Source organism: Chenopodium album, chromosome 20 (genome assembly GCF_948465745.1).
Source record: "Chenopodium album chromosome 20, dcCheAlbu1.1, whole genome shotgun sequence".
Taxonomy (NCBI): Eukaryota; Viridiplantae; Streptophyta; class Magnoliopsida; order Caryophyllales; family Amaranthaceae; genus Chenopodium; species Chenopodium album.
In genome coordinates this window covers 31,981,925-32,000,261 of record NC_137853.1, presented here as the reverse complement: position 1 = coordinate 32,000,261, position 18,337 = coordinate 31,981,925, and the positions used below count along the sequence as shown (strand labels likewise).

Here is an 18,337-nt window from a genome sequence, read left to right as displayed (position 1 = left end):
GGTGGGAAAGTGCAAGTGGGTACTTTTTTAGTGGGAAAAAGGAGAGAGAAAGTGGTCCTCTCTTTTTTTGGGTGGAAATCAGATTCCCAAAAGTAGAGGGAATTTGGTTTTCCCTCTAATATTTTGGTGTTAAAATTTCAAACTTTTAGTTTTCCACCCAAATTTTTAAAAATTTCAAAATTTGACAACTTTTGCCAAAAGCATTCACATAAACAACATTTCAGCAATTCAAGTGCCATATAAAAGGGCACCATTCCAAGAGTTAGACCATTAATTACACAACCAAAGCCTCATGGCTTAGCAAATTAAGAATTCATGTTTCTTCAAAAATAAACTCCTTTAAATCCTAACATAATCAGTCCAAAATATACACTGCCTAAACTACAATTAGTCCTAAACTACGGGCAGCATTAGGGTTCCGCTTCTTTGAGGTCTTCTCCAAAAAACTTCAACCAGCAAAAAACTTCATCACCTTCATCATCAATCTGCAAAAAAAAATTAAAGAGGGGACCACACACATGGAAGAATATTTTGATCAGGAATTTTTTGATGTTCAACAACTACTCAATGAGGGACCATATGAGTATTTCAGTGGTGAGTTAAGCATAGATGAAGGAGACAGTGACCAAGAAGCAGTTAACAATGCTCAGGAAAACATGACACCAACCCAGGCAACAAGCAGAAAACAACTTACTGTCCAAATAAAAAGGCAATTGGTTGATGAATTTTTACTGAACATGCATGGGGGGGAACTCAGAAGGGGATTTGTGTCACATTTTGCAAGAAAATATGGAGTACACAGAAGCACATCTCTAAGGGTTTGGAAATTTGTACAACAAAGCATTGCTAAAGGGAATGTCATTGATGTCAGAAGCAGAAAGTTGGGCAAAACTGGTCCAAAACCAAAGGACATATCAGATGAGTACTTGCAGTCTGTCCCTTTGTACAAAAGGACAACAGAGAGAAGCTATGCAGCAGCTCTAAAAATATCTCATGGATTTCTCCACAAACTGAAGAAAAAGGGCAGATTAAGAACACATTCTGCAGCAAACCATCCATCTCTCACATCAAACCACAAAATTGCAAGGATAAAGTGGGCACTAGCACACATTCACCCAATTCCACCAGTAGGAAATCCTACTTTTGTTGACATGCAACAGGACATACACATTGATGAAAAATGGTTCTACATGAACCCTGAAACAAGGAGGTTCTACCTCTTACCTATGGAAGAAAAGCCCTACAAATGTCAGCAGTCAAAGAGGTACAAAATCAAAGCAATGTTCATGGGGGTAATTGGCAAACCATTGTATGACAGCAATGGGAACATGCTACATGATGGGAAGTTTGGTATTTTTCCCTTCATTTATGAACAGAGGGCCAAGAAAAGAAGCAAGAACAAAGATGTAGGAGTTATGGAAACTAAGGCCACAGAGAGTGTGAACAAGGAAGAGATCAGGAAGATGCTCCTAAACAATGTCATACCAGCAATCAAGAGACAATGGCACCAAAGTCTGCCTAAATACATAAACATACAATGGGACAATGCAAGGCCACATCAGATTCCTATGGATGAGGAATTCACAGCAGCATGCACTACAGATAGGTTCAATATTCAATTGATCTATCAGCCAGCACAGTCACCTGACCTAAATGTGCTTTTGGGACTCTTTAAGGTCATACAGTCAATACAATACCAATCATTTCCAACCAAAATTGAGGAGTTAATTGAAAAAGTGTATGAGGCTTATGAATGGTTTGATCCCATTCTCAACAAGTACACATGGATAACATTGCAAGGTGTCATGCAGATGATTCTAGAAAAGGTAGGGGGCAACAATTTCAATCCACCTCATATGGGTAAAAGGAGGTTAGACAGCATGGGGTTGCTTCCTGAACAGTTGGAATGTGATAGGGGACTCATTCAACAATCAGTTGAGTACCTCAACACACTTTTTATTGAAGTCAATCACAACAATCAAGACAATACTCAGCTTGAAGTGGATGCAGATTAGGGGCAGGGTATAGAAGACCATTCAAACACAACATGACTTCCACACATAACCAAACATGTGCTCAAAACATGGTTTTTAAAAATGTAAGCAACTTTATATTTTTTTTTTGGCTGAATATGGTTTGGTTATCTGTATTTTGTTAAATATCCTGTTACATTTTAAGGCAGTCATGTAATGAATGGGTAAGGACTCAATCTTTTGGTGTTGTAAAATGAAATCATGATATGAATGAAAATTGGATTGACATAGGTTGTGTACATTCCATCAGTTAGGTTTCTTTGTTTTCATTGGAATTATGTGAGGGGGATACCTCTACAACAAATGTGAAACACACTTGTTGGAGCAATGCCCCCTCACAATTCCAAATCAAAGTGAGTCCCTTCATCATTTGGAATTGGCATATGAACACATGCATAATTGAGGGACTCATACATGTAGTCTACATCAGAAAGGGACTCGGATTCATATGGTAAGGGACAGACTTGCAAGAACAGCATGCATCAATAACCATAAGGGACAGGATAGACACCAATACAGGCCTCATTATGCATCAAAATGACAATCCCATAACAATAAGTACAGTCTTACAATTAACAGCAACCACACACATAACAAAATCCATGACTCAGTCCAAAACAGAACAAACCCACATGATAATCAGATTCTCAAAAGTACAGTACAACTACCCTAGTGAATCCAGCCACCCAAAACCATCAACACACAACAACCAACATCTCACCAACACTAAGGGACTCAAATCCAACACAAACACAAATCCATTACAACAGAAGCATGAAGCAACAACAAGGGAGTCAATCCAACATATCCTCAAACACAAACACAACACAAACCAACACCAAGGGACTCAACATGCTTAAAAAACATTTTAAAAATCAACCAGAACATGCAACAACAATGAAAACCATAATTAGGGTTAAGAAATAGTTACGCTGCGCAGATCAGTTGTTGGGAGGGAAATCATTAGGGTACTTGTCCCTAAGGAAGGCCAAATAAGCAGGGTCCCAGTCACTGTAGTCCATGGTGAAGACAGATCTGACTCGTTTCTTGCCCACACAGTTGGAGGAAGAAGCGGTTGACTTCAGGGACTCCGGTAAGTCCCTCCCCCCAGAAACAGGAGAGTCTGGAAGCACCACAACCTCAACTGGTGGAGGCTGAACATGAATCTCCACACAGTCAGAGTCCTCGGCTAACTTCTCAGGCACAGCTACAGCGGAGGAAGCTTCACCTACCACCTCCTCAACATTCCGGGGACCCTTCTCCCCTCCAGATCCACCACCTAGGGCTAGATCCTCCCCCTCCTCCTCCATTGAAGGCTCCTTTTCCTGCTCCTCTTCGTCACTGGACACATATTCTCGGAGTTTTGCTCCGATCTTGCCTCTTCCGTATCTCCGAAAGTAGGAAGTGCAGCGGCGAACAGGTTTTAGGTTTCCAGATCCGGGTTGAAGCTTGTATAGATCCTTCAGATCTATGAGGCGGTGTGTTGTTTGTTGGGGATTGATTTGGATCTTGATCCATTTCAGAAGAGAAAGCAAAGAAATTGAGGAGTTAGGGTTTTGCAGGAGAGAGAGAAGGGGAGATTTCAGGAGAGAGAGTGTGAAAATGAAAGAGAAGTGAGGGGTTTTGTATCAATTTTGGAGATTTCTCCAGAATTGATGAAGGAAGCATCATAATCGAGAGAAATTGAATGAAGAACATTGAATGAGGCAGTTGGGAGATGAAAAGTTGTTGATGTGAGAGAGTGTGAGGGTGTTAATTTTTGGTGGGAACAATTAGAGTGTTGTAGATCATTAGTTGTTAATTGTGTGTAATTAAATAGAGTTAAATATAATTTTTTAAAAAAAAGTAAGGGTACATATGTCTTTTACCACTTAATTTATTACTAAATGAGGAAATAAAATTTTTTGTTGCACATAATAGAAGCACCCATTTATGGCAAATGTTGCAGATAATTGTGGGCGGAGGGAGTAGTTTAAAATTTTAAATGAGTTCAACGAACCGTGTTAATTGACTTGTTATCACGTTATTAGCATATTAGTATTGTCAAATTTTTCCATCTAAAATGAAAAAATTGAAAAGGTTGATGAATCCTGTCGAAATCAATTGCATCAGTCTTTCATCCTAATATTTTACAAGGAAGTGGCACGCACCATGCAGCAAAGCTGCTAGCACTTTTGTTATGGAGTTATTATTTACTCATTCTCTAATTCCATATTAAGACCATCTCCAATGATAAGACATGTGGTAATTTCTTTTAGGAGAGTGACAATATCTTTTACAAAGGATACCAATAAATTGGTATCTAAACTTAGCAACTCTAAAAAAAGTTGCTAAGTTTAGATACTCATTTGACAAAAACTGTGGGCCCTTATCAATATTAGGAAAATTAGACAATTACTACTTACAATGGTTGTTTTAGCAATCAACACCTATAATTTTTTTTTTTTAAATTTTATCACCAAGTATTTTTTTTAAACTACAAAACTTCCACACATTAAGTGGGGCCCACTTACTACCTTTTTCCCTCCCTTTTTTTTCCTTCTCACTCAATTTCTCATTTTCATATATTGTACTCCTCTCAAAATTGGGGAAAAATTTCAATTCGTGAAATAATTAATAGAATATGTAATTTAATTTGAGGTTTTTCCCGATTTTGAGAGGTGTACAATATAGGAGAATGAGAAATTGAGAGAGAAAGAAAGAAAAAGGAAGGAAATAAGGTGAGAATGAAAGTAGTTTGTGAGCCCCACATGACATCACGCTTCTGTTCAGAGCCAAATAGATGGGAAGTTTTGATGTTTTTAAAAATAGTTGGTGGTAAAATTAAAAAAAAAAAAAAATAACTGTAGGTGATAATTGCTAGAAGCTTAAAACAGCAACAATTGTAGGTGATTGTGAAAAATTCCTCAATATTATATAGTAAATATTTTGTCGTTTATTTAAGTTTTAATTTAATTTTTCTTCTAAAAAAAACCTATTGTATGACTGTATGATATGGTCATATGGTGGGCCCATAAATTAAAAGTGACATTAATATATTTTTGAAAGTCTTACCATTGGAAAATTAGACTTCACGTGAGTTGCTTAATTGAGAAGGGAGTTGGGTATCACCATTGGAGGTAAAAAAACAACTCAATTTTTATTTCAATACTAAAAGTTGAGTCTCACCAATAGAAATGGTCTAACCGAGCAACTAACGAATTGAAACATTCAAATTGGTACGTGTCTATGTGGGTACATGTTACAAGGTACCCCGTACAAAATAATGTAATTTAAGTTGTATCTGTTTGAGAATAACTTATTACATATGTGTAGGGGACTAGGGGTCGCTCAAAGTGCGCCTACGTTAAAGCATGTGGTGAATATGTTTGGTATTCATAGGAAGTGGTAATTGACATATAAGATTAGGGACACGATTAGGGACAAGGAAAGTAGGGAGCCGCCAACAAGTTTTTAAAGAACTTGTAAACCGTTCACGGATCATTTAAAGCAACCACGAATAAGAGACAACGATAGGCAACAACGATTGACCCGTGAAGGTAACACCCCATTCATAATCCATGAGATTACTAACTCCATATGGTTCGGAACCACGAAAGAAGGATCGGGGATGATGGTACGAAGTGAGTCATGGAATCACATTCGCTCGTATTGGCCTCTACTCGATCCTTATTGTGAAAGGTATTCCTGCGATCTCAAAGGCATACAAACAAAATATTCAATTCGCTTCAAACTATTATTATGCTAAATTGGTTGAATATTAATGCAACATTATTCTAAATTTAGTGATCACTTGATTAAATAACAAGATTAAAGGAATCTAAACTGGTCGTCCAAATTATCTTATTAGTCGTGATTTTCAGTTACATATTCCCTTTAACATGCAATATAGTGATCATAAATAATAATAGAAATCAACATTAATATTGGAAGCAATATAGCAATAAATCCAACAATATAAAATTGTTAGAAAAATAATACAAATAAAAGGAACATGATTCCTTACTTTGATTTTGTTTGCTTGCAGCTATAAAAATAATAAACACGTTAGTAACTTCAAGGAAAATTAATAAAACAATAATTAAAATGAAATTAAATTAAATTAAATAGAATTGATTTGGGGCCAAACCCTCAAACAGTTCTGCCTTTCACGCCGTGGTTTAAGGATAGAACCTCGGTTAAAGTACGAACTCCTGGGAGTGCTTAAGGAAGGTATTTTGAGAGAAAAGGGTAGACTAGTGTTTAGGCTAGAGCATAGAAGAGAGAATAAGAGAATTGATTGATTCCCCGTATATCAGAAATGAGGGGATATTGTAAACACAAATTTTAAATCTGTAAAATATAGATTTAAAACGAATGTAACAAAGTGTTAATAAAAATTTGTAAACACAAATTTTAAATCTGTAATATATAGATTTAAAACGAATGTAACAAAGTGTTAATTTTATTAATTTGATAAATTTGGGTACAATCTCTAAGTTGCTCCTCTAACTCGATCTCCACTTTGACTTTGACGTAATTCACTTATTGACTTGATTCTCGAACGAGAGCCGTCGAGGCTTGATCTCGATCGAAGATTTAATAAAGAATTTTGACTTATGTTGATGTAGACCTTTGATTTGTTGTTGACGCAGACCTTTGACTTGAATTCTTGATTGAGGGCCGACGAGGCTTGATCTCGATCAATGACTATTTGATGTAGAGGTTGAACTGGTGTTCAAGATGATTTGAATTCCTTCTTTCCTTAGTGTTTGAGGGCCGTCGAGGCTTGATCTCTTCCACGGGTGATCTTCTAGAGTAGAACGGCACGTCGAATGCTTGTTGTTCTTCTAGGTTTTGAAAGACTTTCTCCGGAGAGGTTTAGAGTATTTGATGAGAAGTTTAGAGTGTTTGAGAGGCTTCCTTGGAAAGGTTTTGAATATTTGAGAGGCTTTCTCTGTATTTTGATCTCCTTGTTTACTCTAGGTTTTTCTCTCTAAGATTTCATCCTCTTTTTCTCTCTGTCGGTTTTTTCTCTTTCCTCAAATGAAATAGAGAACCTCTATTTATAGAGTAAGTGACTCTTAGGGTTAGGATTTGACATTCATTAGAAATTGGGCTTGACAATATAACCCATTTATGATGGTATAGCTTATATATTGGGTTTTATAATTTAATTAAATAAAATGTACTATTTTAATATATTTCACCCAAATTAAATAATTTAATTTAATAGTCAAACCATTAAGTCAACAAATTGACTTTTGACCCATATAATATTCGATGTGGCACTTTTGTAAATTTTCCGTGCCTACAGGTATTTATAGAAAAAAAGTGCTGAAGAACACACGGAACCCTAAAAAGATAAAAACCCTAAAAAAATGCACCGCGACACGGTGTTCTATACCATGACACGGTGCTTTTGCAATTTGCGCGGTGATTCCAGTTTTTACCCGTTTTTAAAATCATTATAAGTTTTGATCCGTAACTCGGAATAAGGCATATAATATATCATTGGAAATCTTATCAAATATACTTTCCAACACAATTAGGATCAGGTCAAAATGATTTGTAGATTTTAAGGTATGGCCGTTTTAGTGGAAGGGTGTCGGTTTTGGGCCAAGTTTAGTGTTTTGCTCATATCTTTTTCGTTATAGCTCGAAATTGGGCTTATGATATATGGTTGGAAAGCTTATTAAAATTCATATCCAAAAAAATAATAATTGGATCAAAATTATATATCCATAAAATCAGTTCAGCTCGATTTTGCGATGTGGATACGAAAAGTGGAAAATAGGTTATGGTTTAAGGAAATGAGCTAGGAAATGGATTGGTTTATAAAATGTATTGGATAGAACATAGATTTAAGCACTCCAAAGATTAAATACTCAACTCGACCAATAATGGTGGTGAAAGGTGTTCATCATCGGGTTTGGTTTTTGGGAGACATTTTTAGGTGTCTACAATATGTAATACATTCATTTGCAGAATTATGTTTAATCAGAATTTTATTATTTCTCTTATATAATTATGGTTTTAATGTTAAATAAAATGTCCAAAATAATTATGGATTGATGGGTTTATCAGGTAGATGACCTGGTGAATGAAACCCCACAGGTGAACTAAATTATATATTATTTAAATTGGACATAAATGATTTCAATAAATAGATTAGCATGTAAGATTGATTGGATAGCGCCGTTTCATGGGCTATAAGGGTATAGTGGTGCTCGGTCAATCACATGGCTATCCATGAATGATGCATGATCGAACTTTTAACCCACTTTGAAGTTCAAGTATAGAACTTCCAGATATATTAGTGGATCCCTTTGACATGAGTGGAACATTGATTTCATTCAATGATGGTTTAACTGCGGTACATTCAAACTTCATGCCGTAAAATGGGGCTATAAAGGATGTTTCCTGGTTACTTCAAAAGCTAAGTGGGAGCTTTGGTTGTCACAAGATTGGATTGAGTCTACCTATTTATGAATGTGTCTTGGCCCCTTGAAGAGGGAGAATTCAGAAAATGCATGGCCGTGCTCAAATGGATTACATAGTAATCATTTATTTTATAATTCCAATTTAGTTTCAAGAAAAGATTTGTAGATTAATATGATCACGACATGAGATGCAATCATATTATCAAATCGACACACATTGACTTGAGGAATTTGAATATTGCGCACATGTCTCAGACAAGTGGGAGATTAAAGGAATTGTGGATAATCAATTCATTCTATAGGTTCGTCATTGTCTAGTGCTAGATGTGACAAATGATTTTTAGGCTAGTCAAATAGTCTAAAGCCTAATATAATGGATCCTAAAAGTCACACAACAAGGCATTGGGTTAAACAATGAGATTATAACATACCATGAAAAGTGTTAGGCTAGAGTAGTTTGATTGCGGTTAGGATTTTGGGCTTGACATAGACTCTTATTTAGAAATATGATCTATAAACAAAGTCCATGCTTGGGGTTTACATAAGACATGTAACACAAGGCAACCAAGTTCCCAAAAAACCTAATCTCTCTCTCACTCCTCATGGCCCTCCTCTCTCTCTATCCCATCTGACTGTCGGCCACCACCCTTGGTGACGCGTGGTGTTCGTGGTTAGTTCGTGTCTCTATTCTCCGTTAAAAGTTGATTAAAGCGTTCAGTCACAACTAACTATCATTAGTGGAAGTTTAATCTGTGCCTATGGACCAAGTAGAGGAATCACACTTGGGGTTCTTTGTCTCCATCGTTCTTGTTTGATCACACGTGGAATCACGCTTCAAAGGTACAATTATGTGTTCTTTATGTGTCATGCAATTATCTTGGTGATTAGATGCTTATGGATATGATTCATGAAATTCCACGTAGAGTATTTAGCTAAAGTCCATAGATATGATCTGACACTCCTTGCCTTTGAGTTTTAAGAATAATATTGATGTGATCGCTTATGTGGCAATTTGATGACATGGCTAAATAAGAAAAAGAAAGTGACACATGGCGATATAACACTCCTTGCCTTTGATTTTTAATGATAATATTGATGTGATCGCTTATGTGGCAATTTGATGACGTGGCTAAAAAATAAAGTGACACGTGGCGATATGACACTCCTTGCCTTTAATTTTAATAATAACTAGCCTTTTGGCCCGTTCGATACACGGGTTCTTACCTAAGTTATTTCATATGTAGATATGTTTTTCAATAGTTGAAACTTTTGATATGAAATACGAATTATTTGTTTTGCTAAAACTTCAAGGGAAAAAAAGAATGAGGGTAGAACAATGGAAAAAAATAATGAAATTTAATTACGTATATATACATGAAGATTGTAGGATATGAAATGACATATTAGTTTAAGTTATAAGTCTAGGAATTAAAAAGAAATTTTTATATAATTCAATTCATATGTTTATGTGAAGTATATTAATTGGTTCAACTTTAGTTTATTATGATGGAAATGAAACACTTCATTTTCTTAATTGAATTTGCAAATTATGGAATACATTAAGATTTAAACAAAAAGATTAAAAGGGGTGACATGTGTCAAATGTGGTATTGAGTGACTTGTGATGACATGTGTCATATGAAAAATTATGGTTTGTGTTTTTAAATACTAAGTATAGATATAGATATTGGAGAAAGTATAAATCAAGGGTTGTGAGTCAAATGAAAGTGTCTCACAACTATTAAAATAACATAAAAGTAAAAGGAAGAGCGAGAAAGGAGGAGAGAGATAAGAAGAGTGAAAAAGTTGGTGTGGGCCCCACTAAAACTTTTCAGATATATATCACGTGCAAAAACGGACAAAAATTTTTGGAGACCACTACCATTGAGTTTATATTTTGTTCCACTAAAACTCTAATGGAACTTTTTGAAGTATCACTGAGATTATATTTTGTACCATTGAGAGTGTATTTTGTACAACTGAAACTCCAGTGATATTATTTGATAACTCAATGAGATGGTTAAATCGGTCCGATCTTAGAGTGGCGGTGAAAACGGTGGAAGATAGGGATGGGGTTAGAGAGAGAAAGTTTTTTTTGGAATATTTATAATTACTCGTAATTTTTTAACGATTAAATTCACAATGCATGTTACAAATTTGCTGAAGGTGTGTGGTGACTAGTCTCTAGGTATGTTAGTTACTTAGCTTATAAGTTATACCTTTACCTCCTTGGATTGCAACTTAGACACAGTGACTGAGTTTACATCTTTGACTAATGTCAGAAAGAAAATCAGATATAAAACCATTACGAGTACTTTTGCAAAATATCATTTATTAAAACACTTTTGAATTGAAAACCAAATAGTTACTCCGTTACTATATCTAATAATCAATCAATTAATCAATCAAACACAAAGCCTTTCCTATAAATACTTATGTTCATCTCAGTGGCGAACCCATACTGGACTTCTGAAATTTCAGCAAAATCTGAGAAAAAGAAAGGATTTAATACCAATGTATGTTCCGTTCATGTTGGGATCCTCTAGAGTTGAAAATTTGTAGAGTTGTAGAGTTATGAGAGTAAAAGTATTTTAATATTTTTTATTTTACTTTAATTTTTAAGTTTTAAATTTATGCATGATAAATATTAGGCATTGATCTTCTTTCAAGGGTCTTGATTTGCTGAAATCTATAGAGTTCAACTCTAGAGGATCCTTACACGTTCGGTAAATATTACTTGTAGAAAACAAGCAGATAGATCAGTGGTGATGTTCCGTCCAAATTATGAAGTATCACCTTATACCTCTAACACCGGTTCGAATCCCTGCCCCCACCTTTTCTGGCTTTTTAGCCCTCTTTCGTATTTGGTGGCTTTTTACTTTCCATTTATTTAATTTTTGCTTGAAAATTCAGTAATTCACCCTTATAACTCCATTTAATCATTCATATAAATATTTTTTTAACCAAGCCTATGTAATTTATTTGTTATTCCCTTGTTTAATTGGTCATTGGATTTATTTAATAACTATAGTTCCAAATTTGTATAATTGGTAACTTTTTTTTTGTTTTTTTTTATTTGACTTGCTACATTATTATCATGTTTGCCAATGCATAGATTTAATCGTCAATATTTCTAACTCTTCATAATTAAGTAAAAATCATAATCAATCGATATTCTGTTAAGATTTATTGAGACAATTTGAAAAAAAAAATCAACATGGCTATGTTTTCAAAAGTCAAATTAAATCAAATAATAAACAACGAAGGAAGTATATTATTTTACGTTTGGAAACTCCGAACCCATAACAAAAAATTTGTGCAGTATTAAGCTCTCCATATAAATCTCTAAATCCTTGTGTTGATCTTGATAATTTTCCACATGTTGTATCCGGTGAGTTTTGAAATTATAAGAGTAGAGTCGTCTATCAATATCAAATACGTAAAACGTATTTTTCTCAACATTGAAAATTCGCATAAGAAGATTTCGTCTAAGAAACCGAAGAGCTTCTAAATTTGATTCCCCAGTATACCAAATCCGCCATGATTTCCCATCGACCAAAACCCATATACAGGTGCGTTCAGAAGACATACCGAAAACTGCAATAGACTCATCAATGACAAACCAATTTTGAATGAGACATGATGTCTGTTTAAGAGCATCAGGCAAATCCACAAACTTAAATTCCTCAGAATCAAAATCGAGCGATACAAGATGAGTGTTTAAATCTTTCACACTCGGATACGGTCCAGGACAGTTGTCCTGATTTTTATATCCTAACCAGTATATACCACCCTTAAAATTTAAAACACGCCCATCCCCGTTTCGTAACAAGCTTAAAATTCCTGGAATCGAGACGTTCAACCTATCTTTGATCCTCCAAAGGTTATCATTCAACGAATAAACCCGTATCCCATCATTATTATCAACAACAAACACCTTATAATCATTACAAGACGGAGCGAAACCTTGGCAACATACTGTTTTACGACTGTAATAATCAATACGATTAGACGACGAGGGAAGACCGGGAATAACAACGGCTTTTCGAATGCAAGGATTACAAAGTATCATCTCATCACCCTTATCCTCCTTAATGGGTAACATCAAAATCAATCCATTACAGCTTCCCATAACTGGACAAAGTTGAGGAGTTTTGAAAAATACATCAATTTTCCTCAACATATCCATACTATGAATGCTACTTTCACCGTATTTTGTTCCTAACACATACTTGTTTTTCTTGTTGTAAATTTGAAGATGCAAAAGCGTGAAATTAGAGGAATCAATTAACGAACACCAGCTTTTACAAACAGACCTTAATCTCATTAAGCTTTTTGCCGGCAGCCTTGCTAAGATCTCCGTCCACAAATCCATCGTCAATTCTTCCGCCATTGATTTTAAATTTCAAGCTAAGGGTTTTATATTATGCTAAACGTTAGATTTTGTGGAATTAAAGTATGTAGACCGATTTTTATTGATCAATCTATCAATCTATTTATAAAGTTTACAATGTGATGAGTCGTAGGAAACCTCAAAAAGATAATTATAATAGTCGGTGGAAACCTCAAAAGATAAAAAAAAAATTATTTTTTATATTTGACAATATTTTTTATATTTGACAATAACAAAAAAAAAAAAAAAAAAAAAAAAAAAAAAAAAAAAAAAAACAACTCTGAATATATTCTACTCTCGACGTTCTTATCAAATCCTAATTATATTTATACTAGTTTAACTCTCATGCAACTAACACACGATTTTACTTAACATTAGGTTAGAATCACGCTAATTTTCAATAACCATTATTACTAGATGAAGCCCGTGCGATGCACGGGTTGATCTATTTTTTTAAAATATATATTTTTCACATTTATGTGATTACATTTGTTATTTTATTAGTTGTACGTAATATATCATTTTCTCCGTATTTGTTTTAAAATATTAGATAAAATTCCTAATCTCAAAAGATAATATTTCGTATATAATTAATGTAACTATTAAAATCTCATTGGTCAATTATGCTTATGTGACACTTGAATTATTTATTGGATATAGCTATAATTTATAATCCTACGTGGCACGTTAACTTATCTTAGGTGGCATAATCCTATTATAGTTTTTTAAAAGTATTAATCCTATGTGGCGCTCTAATAATTTTTAAAAAATAAAAATCCTACGTGGCGCTCTAAAAACTCGGGAAAAAAACTCCCTATATATATATACTAGATGTAAGCCCGTGCGATGCACGGTTTTTAAATATTCATTTTTGTATATATTTTTTTTAAATTTTTTTTTTGTTTTTTGTATTCTATTCTATTATTTTAACATTAAAATAAGATAAAATATTTTGTTAAGTTTTAAATTATTCTTATTAAAATTTTACGTATATAGAACTTGAATTTATAAATTGAAATAAATATTATCTCATTCATCGGATAGTTAGATAAAATCATTAAATCAAAATATATTTTTTGATTTCTAATTATTTGTTAAAATAATATAAATCCTAATGTAAAAGATATAAATCTAATTTTTCATTGGTCGAAATATTACTTTTTCTTATGTGGCGTGCGATGCACGAATTTTCATATACATTTTGTATATAAATACTTTTTTGGTGATATCTTAATTGTTTTCTTGCATTATAAGTTTTAAAATTTTTGCATGAAAATATCATATCATCAGATATTTACATAAAACAATTAATCAAATGATAATTTCTATTTTTTAAATATCAAAATATAATTTTTAGCTTTTTAAATAATATAAATCCTAATATCTAAAGATAATTTTTAGTTTTGTAGCAAATAAAAATGATAAAATAGTGTTTTTAAATAATTAAAATCCTAATAAATTACTATTCGTCATTTTTAAAAATTTAAAATTTCATTCGTTACTTTTGTTTAGGTGGCGAGTTATTTTTTTAATTCTAAAATAAAATAGAAATCTAATTTTTAATTGGTCGAAAATATACCTTTTCTTATGTGGCGCTCCCAATGCTCTCCAAAAATGCCTACTTTATTTATATATATTAGATTAGATTAGATTAGATTAGATTATTATTATTATTATTATGGATGACTTTTGAGTGGCTACAATATAATTGATTGTGGCCATCATATAAAATCTGATCACAACCATTCATTTGTGTTGACTAATGTGAACCGTTAATTTAGATCACTTTTTATCTTTTTTAAAAAATAGAATTAAGAGAAAAATTAAAATAAATAATAGGTTCATGGTTTATCAGTTTATTTTGTTTACAGTAGGATTGCTTCTCGGTCTTTTGTTTACAGTAAGTTCATGATGTCAGATAATCTTCTCAGCATTATGATGGAAACTAATCAGGCGGTGTATGTATTCCAAATCAATCAATTTGGGGAAAACTATACCTTCATCTTCTTCCATCTATTATAAATAGACTTCAATTCTTTCCGTAATTTGTATACAATCTACTGTAGTAAGGAAAGAATTTGCTGAACTTAATTATGCGGTAAATCCTACTCTCCATTTCCCTCAAAGATTTCGAACAAGATTGACAAGAAAAACCAAAAAATAACTACTCGAAATCAAGATAAACTAACATATATTTTTTTTTATTTAAAAAGTTGACCTTATCAACGGTTTATATTAGTCAATATAAAATGAATGGTTGCGATTTAATAATATGATGACTACAATTTTATTGTAGCCATTTGAAAACTATCCTTATTGCTATTATGAGTTTTTATTTAAAAAAAAATCTAAAAATATAGTTGACAAATTTTGATGAAATAAAATATTAGGAAAGATACAATAGATATAAAATGATGTAGAAAATAAATGAAATTATGTTAAGAATTTTTTTTATAGCAATATAAATATTCGTGTCAAAGATATGTTACATCATTTTTTTTTTTACTAATTATATTGTACTCCCTCCGTAGTCCATACCACTATTACATGCCTGTATTTCTTTTTGAGGTGACCAAAATTAAGTGCCTATTTCTATCTATAAGTTGTGCTTTTTTACAATATTATTCTCTTTTTGATGATTTGTCACCCTTTTTCTTTTTCTTTTTCTTTTTTGTACTTTAACATCAATTCCTAATGCTTTCTCTCTCCTAATTTCCAACCACTTATTCTTTCTCTCTATCACTTTCTAACCCCACATACATATTTATACTTCCAAATACTATTTTTAAGGAATATTTAACTTTCTTAATTCCCGTGCAAAATGAGAAATAGGCATGTGATAAAGGGACGGAGGGAGTATAAGATAATTTTGTATGAGCAAATTCAAGTTTATCAGAATGAGAAACAAAATATGTTTCACAAGTGGCATTTTTTGTAATTAACTTGCTTTGGGTATCGTGACAAATATTAAAATATACAAAAAAACACAGCTGGCCACTAACCCAGTCTACTATTGCAACATTGAACAACGTTAATGGCATAAAACCAAAGTGTTAATGTTTTTGGTCAAATTTCGTAGTGGGGAGACAGATGAGGTCGAGATACGAGAAGATCGAAGTATGAGCATAAAGATGGGCACGGGCCGTGCCGGCATGCGGGCGGCATAGGCTCGACACTGAACAAAAAATTGAAATCCGACACGAGCACGGCGGGCAGCACGACCCATGCCCAATTATATAAACTTATTTAATTAAGTTTATATAAACTTAAACATAAATTATTTATATAAACTTAATTAAAGTAAAGTTGTTCGAAAAAAAAATATTAACATTAACATATATATAACATTATATATATATACATTATATATATATATAAATATATATATATATATATATATATAGAGGAAGGCTCATGTAAGAACCCTCCTCTATATAAGAACCCAATCTTATATAAGAACCAATCTAAGCCCTTTATTAGTTTTGATCTAACCATCTAAAATGATCCTTTAGTAATGGCATTTCTGTAATTTTGAAAATTTAGTATTTAGAACATAGAAAAAAAATTTAGAACATAAGTAGAAAAAGTTTAGAACATAAGCAGAAAATTTTAGAACATAAGAAAAATAATTTGAAAGATAGCAAAAATTTAGAACATAAACAACCAAAAAAGTTAGAACATAAGAAAAAATAATTTAGAACATAAGTTGAAAAAAATAATCGTAGCATAGGTAAAAATTAATAACATAATCTGAAAAAAAATAATTTAGAACATAGAAAAATATTTAGAACATAAGCTGAAAAAATAATTTAGAACATAGGAACAAATTTAGAACATAATCTAAAAACAATTTAGAACATTAGAAATAATTTGGAACATAAGTAGAAAAAATTTAGAATATAGAAAAAACTTTAGAACATAAGCTGAAAAAAAAATTTAGAACATAGAAAAAAAATAATTTAGAACATAAGCTGAAAAAAATAATTTAGAACATAGGAACAAATTTAAAACATAATCTAAAAAACAATTTAGAACATTGGAAAAATTTTGGAACATAAGTAAGAAAATTTTTCGATTATAGGAAAAACTTTAGAACATAAGTTGAAAAAAATTTAGAACATAGGAAAAAGTTTAGAACATAATTAGGGTTCTTACATAAGAAAGGGTTCTTATATAAGGTGGGGTTCTTACCGGATCCCTCCCCTATATATATATATATATATATATATATATATATATATATATATATATATATATATATATATTAATAATAAAAAAATTAAAACTTTACGGGCTGGCCCGCAGCCGGCCGACACGGCACGGCCCGCCAGGCACATGGGTCGTGCCGTGCCGTGGGCTGGGGTATGCCAAAATTTGGCACGGCACGAGCCCCACCCAGGCACGGCCCGCGACGGCACGACATGATGCCCACCTTTATACGAGCATCTTCGACATATGATGTTGAAGCGTCGATTTGGTATATGAGTTCCAATTTGGTGTTTTGAATCCCTACCTTATAAAAAGTGGGAAAATACTCTTATGAATAGTGTTAGGACATTTTTAACCCTAAAAATGTTTAATTACCTTTATACCCCAATTAATGTTGTATGAGTAGTTTATGAATATAATCAATGTATTTATTTTATTGCTTATCACTACCTTATAAAAAGTAGAAAATTACTCTTATGAATAGTGTAATGCCAATTATACCCTTTAAAATGTGTATTTACATATATACCCTCATTAATATGTATAAGTTTTTTTTTTTAATGAATAGTGTTTTGAAAATTATACCCTCTAAAATATTTAATTATGTACTTATTTGCTCTCATGCATTAATGTTAGTTGTATTGGACATTTATACCCATAAACATAGTTGTTTACATGTTTTAATTCTGCCAACAACTAAATTTGTGATTTTAAAACAAGCCGAAAGAGCTTCTAGATATGACTAGCTATGCGCGCGCATCGCGCACGATAGCTGCCCTAGTAATAAGGAAAATTCAGAAATTTAGTAATGGACAGATTTTCAGAAACTTAGTATGGAGGAAATCAAGTTTCAAGGTTAGCTTTAATGGAGGACATGGTCACCCTTACCCTTTGGGGTTGACTATGCCCTTAATTTCACCCTTTTTTCTAGGGTTTTTCGTTTATATTGGCGCCGGATGGGGTCATCTTCAATAGTTCAATGTCACTGTCTTTTATGGTGTTTCCCTTTAATGTGAGATTCAATGGAGGAGGAAAGAGAAAGGAGGAAGGAGGAAGAAGAAGGATGATTATTGACGGTGTGAGTAATGCAAGTTAACTAGAGTTTCATGAAATTAACTCAAGTACAAAGAAAACTACATATTTGTCCTTCATTAATTAGTTGAGATTACTTAATTACCCCTTGAGAAACAATTTTTTGTTTCTCATTGTGAGAAACCGGGGCTCCCTTGTTTTGTATAAGATTCGTTTTTTTAATAGAATTTTAATCGAATATGACACGT

The 18,337-nt window shown here is 32.8% G+C and overlaps 1 protein-coding gene across 1 annotated transcript; it reads left to right on the top strand.

The window, feature by feature from the left end:
* The first annotated feature begins 518 nt into the window (after positions 1 to 518).
* Positions 519 to 2,015, top strand: LOC145597033 (uncharacterized). The gene has a single exon (XM_081653215.1). It carries the CDS (start codon positions 519 to 521, stop codon positions 2,013 to 2,015), a length of 1,497 nt encoding a protein of 498 aa, XP_081509341.1.
* Positions 2,016 to 18,337: the final 16,322 nt, after the last annotated feature.

Bases quoted from the DNA above. Each gene is read 5' to 3' on its own strand.
- LOC145597033 (XM_081653215.1), top strand. From the start codon at position 519: ATGGAAGAATATTTTGATCAGGAATTTTTTGATGTTCAACAACTACTC.